At 25.5% G+C, this 14,117-nt stretch overlaps 1 protein-coding gene across 4 annotated transcripts in view; it reads right to left on the bottom strand.

The window, feature by feature from the left end:
* LOC122855575 (teneurin-a) overlaps window positions 1–14,117 on the bottom strand; it is a 222,660-nt gene that overhangs the window by 126,182 nt on the left and 82,361 nt on the right. For all 4 annotated transcript variants that reach the window (XM_044157052.1, XM_044157054.1, XM_044157055.1 and 1 more), the window contains one exon: window positions 10,881–11,063. In XM_044157052.1, the coding sequence (XP_044012987.1) occupies window positions 10,881–11,063 (183 nt within the window). The remainder of the gene's footprint in view (window positions 1–10,880; window positions 11,064–14,117) is intronic.

The raw sequence follows: 14,117 nt of genomic DNA, 5'->3' as shown, positions 1-14,117 counted from the left end.
AAGTTGTAATGGAAAAATAAAATTATTTAATAAAGCTGCTTGTATATATTAATATGTATATTGTAATAATGTCATGTTGAATGCCAGATTGATTTTTGTTGTTGTTGTTGTTGTTATTGTATATATAGTGCACAGTGTTGCACCGTGGGGTCATCTACCTTTAATTACTGCATGGGAAATCGTGTTACCTCATACTCTTTGCTTCACTGTAACGAGTTCAATAAAGGATTGTTGGCATCACCGCACACAAAACTGCCAACGAACGAGATGCGGCGTTAGTTGCGTTAAGGGGCTGTTGAACGGTGTTGCTTCAATGGCAGAGTTTAACGTGAGGGGAGAAAACGACGAGAGGCTTTGAAAACATCAACAAGAGGAGTTGTTTGCAGTTTCCCTCTAATTTTGTTGAAAACATGTCGATCTTATCGTTCTGTTTATGGCAGTTATTATTTGTACAAAAATAAAATACACAAGCTTATATTTATAGAATTTTATTATTTCTTTGAATAACAAAAATATATATTATAATAATGACTTGAATTTTTACTTTCAAGTATTTATTTTTAAATATATATCATATTACAAATTGTAAATTAAACAACAAAACTATTTGTATTTCTTTCGCAAGTTAATAATAGATTTGTATATACTCAAAACTACAATTTCAAGATAAACAAATGACAATAACTATCTATACGATGTAGATGTTTAATTTACAACTTGTTGATAAATTACTAATTTCTAGTTAACTATGATTTCCAACAAACTTGTAACATTATTAGCATAATGTAGTCAATATATTTTTAAATGACAAGTTCATAATTACTCAAATTGATGTTTCAATTACAATTTATCCAATTAAAACGCTTCGAATAATTGATTCAATTTCAATTATAAATAATAAAATATCCATCGATGATGATAAAAATGAAATAAATATATAAGTAGTACAATCTTTTTTTACGTTGTAAAAAAAAAATTGTAATAATATTCCTTGTCATTTCTATAGATGAAAAAAGGCAAGTAAAGGAGAGGAAAATAAAAAAAAAATTATCTTCAAAGCTTTTTTGATGGCTTAATTTTGATGCTACCGAATACTGTATGAATAATCCTACTACAACAGTTGATGAGAATGATATTCTTTCATATTCAATCCTTGAGCCTATTCAAACTATATAATAAGCAGTATGTATTGAACAGACTAGGAACTTGGTTTCGATTCATGGATGGGTGAGTATTGGGCTATTGTAATATTGCTACATTATTTCCCCAAAATTGCATACATACTGGTTTTACTAAAACCTTAGGGTGATATGGACATTTCCATCAATTCGTAGATTCAAATCATATTTCACATAATCATTTTGAATATTATAATATATTCACACTGAATCAAATGCAAAAGGGCATAAACACTGAATCGAATTTCTGTAATATGTGTATTGAATTGTCATGGCAACACCTGTGATACGTTGAGCTATATTGAGAATTAATAATTCATATATAAATATGAAAGACACTCGCGACATTCTCCATTGTTTGTTCAGGTGAATATGGATTTTATATAATTCAATTAAAAGCACTTAAAAGCTCTTGAATTATATCTCAATTGCAATTGAAAAATTAATTAATAATATTTATTAAAGCTAATGTTGTGATGACAATTATATATGGAAATAAAAAGTTAATAATTTAATACGATGGACAAATTGAAGATTTTTATATTAATGATTTACAATAATATGTTTTTTTTTTTTCTTAGGGAAAAAATAGACATTTATTTTATAGTATAAGAAAATTATCAAAATCTTGAGCTATATGTATGCTGTCATATTAATCATACAGAAAAAGATTTTTCCTTCCTGACTAAATGTTCACATTTCTGTCTTCTCAAATGACACTTGAATTCAACATCAATCTGACTCTTATACTACCGGTTTTTGTCACTGATTTATTGTAATTTCAAATTTTTTTCTTATCATTTTAAAACATTATTCGCGTTTCTCGTATCATTTCACTTGACAGCTACACGAATGTGTTGATTTAATTTATTATTTCATTAAATTTTCATTTAAAAAAGAGTAAATGAATTAGCTAAACTGATTACTAGTTTATTAATAAAATATTTATTTAAAATCTTCTTTTTTTTTTTATCAAAATACTCAAATTTATATAACTCAAAGTTTCAAAAATCAAATGGCAGTAATATACAACATAGTAAAAAGAAAAAAAATAAATTTATAGTTTAAAAATTTTAGCATAAAATTCTATTACAAACCGGTACGAGTCCACCCACTTTTCCTTATTTTAACACTTTCTTGCATATTGTACGTACATGAAGAAGGTCATAAAACCACATCACGAGGACTTGTTATCGGTACGTCTGTTTGATATCAGGTTTCTTTACACGATTTCTGACACGCTAACATTATATACCTGTCCACGCTTATCATTCACAAAGCTTACCACATGAAAATCAACTCACAGATAACCACCTTGTTTTATAACTATTTATTACAATCGATTGATTCAACAGATTTATATAAATTTTTCATATCCAAAAAATACGAAATAAAAAAATTTATTATTTATTTTTAAATTATGTATGCAGTAAATTTTTTACTCTTTATTATCGATTTATTTTTTTTATCTTTTTTTTTTTTTTTTATTAAGACAAAATCGATAGACCAAAGTTTCCAAGCAACAAACAATCACGATCTTTTTTTTTTTTCTTCTATTTTTATTCCCATTTAAAATATCTTCAAAAAAAAAATAAATAAAAAAAAACTTTATTATTATTAATTAAAAGTTGAAAATGTATAATGCAAAAAATTTTTAATAAAAAAATTATAGTAATTAAGAAAAATATATTTTGATTAAAATATACAATAGATTTAAAAAAATAAGAATTTATTTATATTTTTTTTTTTATAAATTATGCATACAGTATGAAAATTGAAATAAATAAATTTGAAAATTACTAGTTAGCGTGTCAAGCAGAGATAATGCATATAAGCCTTTTTGCAACACAACATTACAAAAGAACCCTCAAGTATTTTTGCTCATGTGCAAGTTCATTGGTGCACCTATCAACCGATAAGAATACCAGGTTATCCAGTTCAACATTTTCTCATTTTTTTTTTCTTTTTTCAATAATATATAATATGCATACAGGCTTTTGCGCTTTGTGTTATACACATTTGTGAACACTTTCCTTTCTTTTTTTTTTTTTAAATTCATAAGATAGTAAACAAGTGCGATTGAGAAGGGTCGTAAAGAGGGTTGAGAGTTAAAAAAGAGAAAAAAGAAACTGGTTATAAACAAAGAAAAATAAAACAACGAATATAAAAATATAAAATAAAAGAGGGTGACGACGAAGAGTGCAATCTGCACGTAAACATTAATCCCTCCACGCGGTCATAAGTCGTTTTCAAAGTAATTATTTTCAACATGAAATACTTTTACGACAAAGACAACTTTAAAAGGGAAAAAAATTAATGTTAAATCTTCACCAAGACAAAAGAATTTATCCAATTTCTTGAATATAAATAATAAAAATTTAATTTTTTTAATTATTTTTATACTGAATTTAATATTGAGCTTTTTTATTTTATTTTTTAATTTCAATGACATTGTCCAGAATTTAGCAGCCACCCCATTAGTCGTCACGCATAAACGTAATTTAGAGCGTAACTATTTTAATTTTTTACTGTCTATAAATTACAAATTTTTATCTTTATTCAAATGCATGACTAATAGTTAAAATTCATTGAAATAATTGATGCAAAAATTTATTATACATAGCTCATCAATATTGTTTATGAAGAAAATGTTTTTTTTTTTATAAAAGATTATGATAAATTTTAAAATAAAATTTGATGTCAATTTTCAAGAATATATAAGGAATATAATGATGAGATAATTGAGTCTAATTTATTTTGCAATAATAAATCGTGTGTCGGGATATATAGACAGGAAAATGAAGAAGAAGGTGCAGTGTTCGTATTAGCTCGCAGATATTGCTTCACTTGGAACTAAGGGTAATAATTTATACGACGTGAACATTCCCCTCTTGTGACTTTTTTTTTTTTTTTCACTTTCCCCCCACATATTTTTCGGTTCTGTACAAACTACCGTTTGTGCGTACGCCCGGCTCATTCTAGCGCAAAAATAAGTGAGTGTATGATGTATGAGCAAAGGGGGAATAATATGTTCAAAACGGGGAGGGAACAAAAAATAGAAAAAAAAAAATACAGATATATCAGGGTGAACCATGAATTTTTATTTTTTATTGTTTTTAACAGATAGTTTCTATTGACAAAATAAAATTTGACCACAGACAAAATTTTTAAATACAAAAAAAATTCAGTTTAGTTTTAAAATTTTAATGCATCAAATTTTTCAAATACATAATTTTTAATTTTAAAACAGTAAAAATAATGAGTTACATGAAAAACCACTTATTTTAAAATTATCAAAATATAAAAATAAAAATTAAAAAAAAAAAAAAAAAACTGATATTCACACGCGAAAAAATGATTTTGAGGGTTGAAAAAAAATTTTGTAATAAATTTCATCGGATTTAGTATATGAAAAAAAAAAAAAAATTGAAAAATATATTACTCAAAAAATTATTTTAATATGAAAAAAATCCAATAAATGATTTGTTAATTTGAATTTTGAAAAAAAAACAAAAAAATGAAATACCAGAGTAAAGAGCAAAATAAAAATAAAAAAAAGGGAGTTGCTATGGACAACGTGGTATTCGTTAATCTTTTTTATCGCCAAGTCGCCTGTACAAAATGGGATTTTTTTTTGCCAAGCTTTTCTTGTTTTATCATTATGCTGAATAGCTTGATTTGTCATCTACGTCAGTCAAATAATTAATCTAGATATAAATACACCTGTTATGAGAACATTTGAATTTATTCAAAATTCATGACGACTGATGTTGCCCGCATGTCAATCTAGCTATCAGTAATAATTGATAATTTTAGAATATATACATATCCAAAAATGATAAAATCCAGAGAGAATTAATATAACAAAATATAATAAATTAAATATGATATTCGATTTCTAATGTCGTTTATTAAATTATAAACTTGAATATTTGCAGCATTTGAATGTGTCGCGAATGTATAATCTACCATGAGATTGGAATAATGAACGAGTTCTCTCTGGTTGACGAACTTATAAATGTACGTGGTACGGGTTAGTGATCCAAAATGAGAGCAATAATTATCATCCAGTTTGTCAAATGGTCTCTTGATAGTGAAGCTATGGTACCAAGGGATATAGGCGCCATGTTCACGTCACGGATCTCCTTTAGTTTCACCGAGATGTAAATCCCATTAGCGAACTTGACGCGACTCGGTTGGCCGTCTACCACCACCACCAACACCACCATCAACATCACTACAACTATTATAACATCACTACCTTCAGTCATTACACTTTCCTACCATACTCTTGTTCATCCTCTTCTTGTATAATATTCATTTTGTATATATTGAGTTTAGTATACCTGTATGATTAAGTGCATTTCTCACTTCGTCTAGCAACGTTATATACATATCCCGATGGTTATACATTAAAGGCATGTGTCATGTGTATACACGAATAATCTCATATACCGCCACTTTCACATTATTACCAATTAGAGCAACTATGAAACTTTTGAAAATTTTCAATATAATTATAATTGTTTAGCCTTGTAATTTATCAACATATTTTTTTTTATTTATTTTTTATTCATTTTTAAATTTATTTAAATTGTCAATCCAGATTTATGATGATATCTACTTTTTTATTTTTTTCTCGTTGTTATTATTTTTCTCTCTAATTTTATTTGATTTTTTTTTTTAAATTAAATTTTATGAGGGTACGATTTCAAGGGACTCGTACGACGAGGAGATTTATTATATGATCATGAAAATATATATTTTTAAACACTGCCGCAAGGCTTTATAGATAAATGTTTACCACCATTGGTCTTTGCCTCTCTCTCTTCCAGCAATTTTAAATTACATTAAATGAGTTTTATACATAACACGTGGAAAGAGTTACAAAAATAAATATAAAAATAAATATTATATGAAATCAATGCAAATATATATTTTCAAGATCAAAAAAAAAATTTTAATAAATCAAAAAATAAGAATTAATATTAATTTATAATGATAAATTTTTATAAATTTTATTTAACAAATATTTATATATATTGTTTATGATGAAAATTTTGGAATTGTGATGCCCTGATATTTTATTTATTAAGTGAATAATCCAATGGAATTATATCACGTTTATTTCAATTTACTATGGAATTTCATGATATGACTTTGCCAATTGATTACCAAAAGCAGAATATCCCCTCGATTATTTATAAGTTGAAAATATATATATATATATGTACAAATGGAAAAGCTGCCAGTAGACGATGTGCAAGACAATTTGGTATTTCAGGAACGTCACAAAGGCGTCTCTCTATGTCTTTGATTGGTTCTCAATAATATAAGAAAAATATATATCGCCAGAGAAAAAATAAATAAATGAAAAATATATATATCATTGAATATTTATTATTATTATTATATTTGTAATATAATGATGTTTGAATTTTCGTATTTATCGAAAGATAAAATAAGATAAAATTCATCTCATTTATTAATGAATTATTAAATAATAATAAAATTAAAATATAAATATAACATGTGATTTAGTTAACATAATGAGACATAAAGTGTGTATCTATATTGTGGCTATACTAAAGTATAAGTATGGGGTTGTATGCTATATAGTCTCTTGAGACCCAAGACTACTATTTAGGCCTTAGTCGTGTTCAACTTATAATCGTTATACCAACCGCATATTATATACGCTTAGATAAGCGCATAATAGTTCATTCTAATCACCATTTAAAATGCTTTTTATAGTCGTAGAAATTTATTAAATTTATTTTTTCACAGATAAAAATAAAAACAACAACAGGAAATTAAAATGAAATATAAAAAAAAAGTATAATTGATAATATTTATAATTGTTTAAATGGAGTTTGTGTTACTTTTAATTCAACATGAATCAATGATTGATGGTTCGTTGCAACTTTGTTGTCCATCAAATATTGATTTTATTTTATTCTTGAATTGCCAACGAGTATTTTATTTACAAATGAGTTTGTAAACTTTATTTATTATTCATTTTATCATTGTGTATATGTATTCGAATTGAAAATAACAGCTGTAACTTTTATAAACTTTGATATTGTTGAAGCATAAATTATTTGATCGACGAATCATTGCTGTTATGAAATATACCTTCGTGATTGCTCAGTGAATAACGAATTTACAAAAATTTTGTTGTTTTTTTTGTTATTGAAATATTATTTCTTCAAGTTATTTCATAATTTTCAAACAATATTATTTTTTTAATATTTAAAAAGTTCTTTTCAACCCTTTTATTTGTTTCAACGCACCAACGATATAGAGATTTGAATAAATAAAATTGAAAAAAAAATAAAAAATAAAAAATAGAATATATAAAATATGCTATCCACGGAGTGTTTGAATTATGGCTCGACTATGTAAAAGACAAAATATATATATATGTAGTTGTATAGATTCTTATGTATAGCCAAACCGTGCAAGACAAATTTATAGTTTGAAACGCATCACGCGACACACGCCAGCAAGACTATGTGAAAGATAGGCATGTGAACAAATGGTATTTTGCTGAAATGCACTTTTGACTTTGTCCTTTGTGTTCGTGACTTGAGGTTGCTTTGAGAATTAGATTTGTGGTAAAATATACAAACCACTCAGACACTTATACACCTAGATTTTTAAGACGGATTGCATCATCACAAACATTTCACTTAAATAATTTATAAAATTGATTCAAAAGATTATTGGAATAATAAAATTTCATTAAAATATGAGCTTTTAATTATATCTATAAATTTTGGCTTTGATAAAACAAATAGTTCATGGAATTAGTGAAGTAACCACACAGTGATACTGAATTTGCCAGTTAAACCGAAAATTTAAACACACGATATACATTATTTAAGAAAAAGATCAGCATGTCTTGTGCATATGAACAGAAATACAAAATATACTGCAACATGTGCTACAAGAATTTAATTTAAATAATAAAAAGAAAAAATCAAAAAATCTATTTGACAATAAAACGTTAAGATTATAAATTTATAAATATTAATTAATTAAATATAACTAGCTTGTTTGACAATAAAACGTAAGGATAAAAAAAAAAATCAATATATTAAATTTGTGTTAGTGAATAAGCTGACAGAATGACGATGCATATGAGAAACATGACTAAGATACTTAGTCTAATAATATGAGATAATTAATATACGAACGTATATTGTGGCTGGTGACAAGACAGACTAACTTTCATTCAATTGGTTGTTGCATTGGTGGTGGCTTGTTAAGTAAGAAGAAGTCACGAGACATTATATATATATTTGTGTTATAGTTACATGTCGTATATACTTGTTATATAGACATGTATTATACCACCAAGAAATAATACAATACAAAAGAGATTAATGTAGTGGTGCGTATATACCACGTCGTTTAACACCACACACCAAAGAGGATAAAGAATACTGCTTGATTAAATCTTGAAATATTTTATCAAATACAAAATAGACTGTATTATTTTCTCTATATGCAATATAAAGTCTCATCCCTTAAATTCACCACACCAATAAATTTTCATACATTTATAAAAACAGAGTATTTTTTTATTTTTTTTTTCTCAAGGGGTGTGAATATATAGACACATTAATTTACAAATTGTTTGGTTTTTGTTTATTATTTTTTTTTTTTTTACTGTCTGTCATTTTGTCAGTTGTGTGTATACAAAACACACCCAGGAAAAAAATAAAATAATAATCATAAAGTCACTCTCTTTTCTGCAATAAATTCAGAAGAATATTGATTTTGTCTGTCGGTGAGACATAAAGTCTTTTGAACTTTGTCATGAGTCAGAGGCATTGTATTAAAATTAATTTTAATCTATGCATAATCTAATGTGTTAATAAAATAAATAAATAAATTTAATTTAAAAAATATATTCAAGAATATATGTTACACTATAATAAATTTTAATTACTCGAGATAAAGTGATAATTGATATTTCGTTAAATGTATATGCGTGTTTGAATAATATTATGTTGAATATATACTTAAATAATTTTATTATTTGTATTTAATTTATATATCTACACTTTGCTAATATCATATTAACACTAATAAAATTTTCGTCGCTATATAAATGTCATTGAGAGGATATTTATTTGCCGGGTGGCTGAGCCGGCAACTACGACATTCCGGAAATGTTGATGTATAAAGAGGGAGAGTCAATATTTACGTTTCGTATGCTTTTTGGCTTTTCGTTAAATATACAGACTAAACTTATTTTTATTTCAAAAGAATGTATTATTTTTTTTTAATTAATTAATCCAATTTATTTATTTTTATTCGAGTGGCTTATTTTTAAAAATATAAGTCAATCAAAATATTTAATATTTAATTTTATTTCACGTCAAAATTGTATATGTAACTTTAAATATATTTTATTAGTTTTTTTTTTGATAATTTTACTGAGAGTAATCCTATAATACTAGAGATTGTTTTTTGTTTTTTTTTTTTTTAATGACCCTTGCTAAAGTGCACGTTGTGTTCGTGCAAGGTATTATTAAAACGAGTGCTCTATGTCGTAAAAAGTCATCATCAGAGAATCCAGCCCTAGCAATGAAACTAACAATGAAAAAAATAATAATACCTGCAGTAATAAAAAAATATAAAAAATTGAGTACACTGTATATGAAATTTGAGTAAAACAATGTAATAAATATTAAATAAAAATAATATTGATGAAATAAATAAATTAATCAAGCTTTAAAAATAGCAACAGTGTGTGTATGTTCAAATGACAATAAAAATAAAAAAGTAAATTCGTTGTCTATTATATAAAAAAATAAATAAAATAAATTAAAAATAAAAAAAGTCGTGACTGGTCACCGTGAACCTGTAGCTCGATTTTAATCCCTTAATGGTTCCCCTCCAGAAAATAGAAAAATAAATAATAAAAAAAAAAAAACCGTCTCGTGTAATGTAATTGAATTTCTCTTCAGCTCTCTTATTTTTAATTCTCTTTTGTTTTTTCGTCGTTAAAAGGTTTAATGGATTTACTATCCTCCCTTTCACCCCCCAGCCTTTTTTTTTTTTTTAATTTATTTTCAAGTCATCATCTAAAATACCATCAATGATACCATATAACCTTTTGGCATTTATTTTCATTATGATGTGCTTTTTATATAAAAATATATATATACATACACAACACAATGAGATTATTATCATTATCAAAATGGTGTATCATTAAATGATAACAGCCACAACTTGTGATAAAATATTATCAGTTGAATTGAATAAATGATTATATATACTTTTATCTTGTATTGCAATTTAGTTTTGTTTATTGGTTAACTGACAAATAATAAAACCTCAAGTACACTGCAGTGTTGCAGATTGAAGTTAAATTGATGAAAAAGAAAAATACAAAAGTCAATTATCTCAGTTAAAGTATATGTGTCTCACAGCTCACTGGGGGTTATTGTGTGTGAGGCACTTTTGTCTTATCATATCGTTTGCAATAATAGTGTGGCACTAGCGCCCTCGAGGCTAACGGTAATTATTTCTAATTTTGATATTATAAAAATTCATATATAAGTTTAAACTTAAATATATATACGTAGATGATATCAAGTTTTTCTTTTTTTTAGTGCTTGGGGACACATACAAGTCTAATAGTGATTTAAAAAAATAATAATAATAATTTGATTTGTTATTTACCTGTGTATGACTCGGATTGAACATCCTCAGATGCTGGATTGAATACACCACCACTGGTATTATTTGCTGGAGCACCATTACGAATTTGTTGAACAGCACGAATTGTGTGGGTTGCCAGTAAGGATGGTCCACGTGGTGGTACTTCTGGTGGGGCTGGTTCTGGTGGTGAGTCTCGACCATTATCTGATAAAATAAAAAACAAATATTACGGCTCAGTAGTGCACGTAAAACTTTTATTCAACATAATAGAAAACATAAAAAAATGAAAAAAAAATAAATAAAGCTTCCATAGCTCATGAATTTTTTTTCTGCTTGTTGATGGCATTACAACGTAAATATTTGATTTACAACTTGGTTATAAATTTCATTAAAATATTTTTTTCATTTAACAAAAAAAAAAAAAAAAAAAAAACAACCATTATCATTACTAAATAATCATTGTTTTTGATGAGTTTAAAATTAATTTTAACAACACTAGCAGAATATATGATAAAAAATAAATTGAAATTTTTTTTTTTTAATTTTTTAAATACAGTATATATTTTGAAACAAATAAATAAAATTATGAAAATATTATGGTGATATTAAACTAATATTAAAATTATTATTATTCATGAATTCAAAATTAGTTGCATTACCGAAATTTAAAATCAACATTTAACTAGTGAATTATCCAATTAAACAATGTTACTTTTGAACTATGTTTTACCAAGTGTATATATTTGAGTTGAAATATATTGAAAAATAAATAAATAAAAATAAAATAAAGGTAATATATATTAAACAGCGTTACACATTTGTGGTGTGTTGATACACCAAAGCCAATACCATTCGATATATATTTTGTAATGATAAACTCATTAATGTGTAATGTATAACCATTAGAGGTTGTTAATTCCATATAGCACGTTATTGTAAATCAGTGTTAACAACAAAACCACGTAGTCTATCGCACGCTTTTGCCAAGTCTGACCGACTTACTCTCAATATATAATATTCGATAATGGAAATTTGCTACTGATTTGAACTGGGTCGCACCAAGAGATATATTAACCCATCTATTAATTTATTAGTCTTTTAAAAATTTACATATACTTTTTATACAAAAAAAAAAAAGCTCAACGCATATTTTATTATTTACACATGAAATTATCGACATGCTTCGTGTTTCATTTTAATCATTATAAATTAAGGTAAATCAAACTAATTAATTGAATAGAATTTTAAATAATTGTGTTTCACAAATTGATTGAATAAATAAATATTAATGACTTTTCCGTATATCGGTCAATCAGTTGAACGACAAATCAATATGAATTGATGAACATTTTTTTCTTAATTATATCATTCATTGGAGAATGGAGATTCATGTTTTTGCAAGTTTATAAATTGTCATTCAATGAAAAATACAAAAAATATAATGAAAAATAAAAAATAGATTGAAAATTTTATATAATATTATCAAAAGTAATTAAAAATTTTAAATAGCTTTTATAAACGAGTTGAATTCTATCTATGATATGTTTTTACATTATTAAAAAAGCATTTATTCTCTCAATGTTCATGTCATTCACAATTAATTTTTGCGGTTATATGCACAATGTAATAAATATTTTTTTAATTTTCTTTGTATAATGAAAATGGAGCAAATTTATAAATGTTTTTTCTTTGCTGCAATTGATATGAAAAATATGAAAAAATAAAAAAATAAAATGAAAGTTTATAGCATTTGGATATTTATTTTACAAATGCAATTTATAACATTATTTTCTATAGTTTAATTAAATCCAAATGATGATACGTTGCAATAAATTAATGTCAGTAACAGCAGTGTCAATGTTGCAACAGTTATCTCGGACAACTTTAGTCACCTCGCTCACAAATTCATTTTTCAAGCTTCAACATATAACACATAAATTCATGCATTTATTTCAATTAAATTGTGTTTTATACACATGAACAAAATTCATAACTTGAAACACGTGTTGTTGTAATATATATAATTGTATAATCAATATAATAATTAAATAATTATTATAATTTAATAATTTAATTTTCAAAATGACTGTCAAAATATTATTAACACTTCGTCAAAATAATATTATATAATTCAAAGATATAACAATCAATATTTGAATTTAATTTAAATGAATATTTTTATAATTTTTAAAATGTTCAAATATGCTTTTCACCACAACACCACTATATGATATTGGACCTTCAGATGTGTCAGACAGTGACTTTATACTGTTAGTAGTTGGCATTTATAATTTGATTGAATGGACGAATTCATTCACTTGAGAAATATACATATTCAATATTCATGTAAATAGAAATTACTTGGTGTTGTATACAACTTTGCTACTATGAGTTAGTCGAGAGCAATGTCCGTGATCGAGGGTTCGTTTCTGTTGCAGTTTAACACTCGAATCGTAGTTAATTCTATTTTACAATATTAAGGACAAGGGGATCAGTTGACATGACGCTGATTTGAGTTAACGTCTAGTAACTAACAAATTTTTTTACTTTGTTTTATTTAAACAAAAAAATTTCCATAAAGTAATTGTCTACTTTTAAATCCATCAATCATGCAATTATTCTATTTTTTTTTTTAATAATTTAAAAAAAAAATAATAATAAAAACTTGAGTTATACCTACTTGAATTTTTTATACTTAAAAAATTGAGATGATAAAGAAAATGACTTAAAAGATAAAATATTACAGGATATATATTTTTATAATAAAAATATATAAAAAAAAAGATAAAAACTTGATAGTAATGCCTACGGTTATTTGGCATAATTCCAATAAATTTGACCTCGCAAATGAGGTCTAAATATGGTGAACGATAAAATATTGCAAATTAAAAAAATTGATAGTCTAATTTATCATTTGTTAAGCTCAATTTGATGATGATTAAGTGTTTATAATATATAAAAATATATAATTCATTAATGATATAAATTTATATGTCAAATTAATAATAACAATTTCGACAGGTAATTTGTATATTGAGATAGGTGGTCATCACTTTTCTATACATGTATACTGTGTAAACATTTAATGCACACTAGTGGACCATCGATTTGTGAGTGGATAAGGCGCTTTAGTGCAAGCCCTCAGTAGACTTTGGGTTACTAATACTGCATGTATATATATATTGAGAGGAGGTTTAACGCGTACAAACTCTGACCATTGGGAACCATTTACTAATAGATGCCGCGACATCCCGCCAT

This window comes from Aphidius gifuensis, linkage group LG4, assembly GCF_014905175.1.
Source record: "Aphidius gifuensis isolate YNYX2018 linkage group LG4, ASM1490517v1, whole genome shotgun sequence".
Taxonomy (NCBI): Eukaryota; Metazoa; Arthropoda; class Insecta; order Hymenoptera; family Braconidae; genus Aphidius; species Aphidius gifuensis.
The sequence above is the reverse complement of the archived record's forward strand: the minus strand, read 5'-3'. Positions and strand labels throughout refer to the sequence as shown.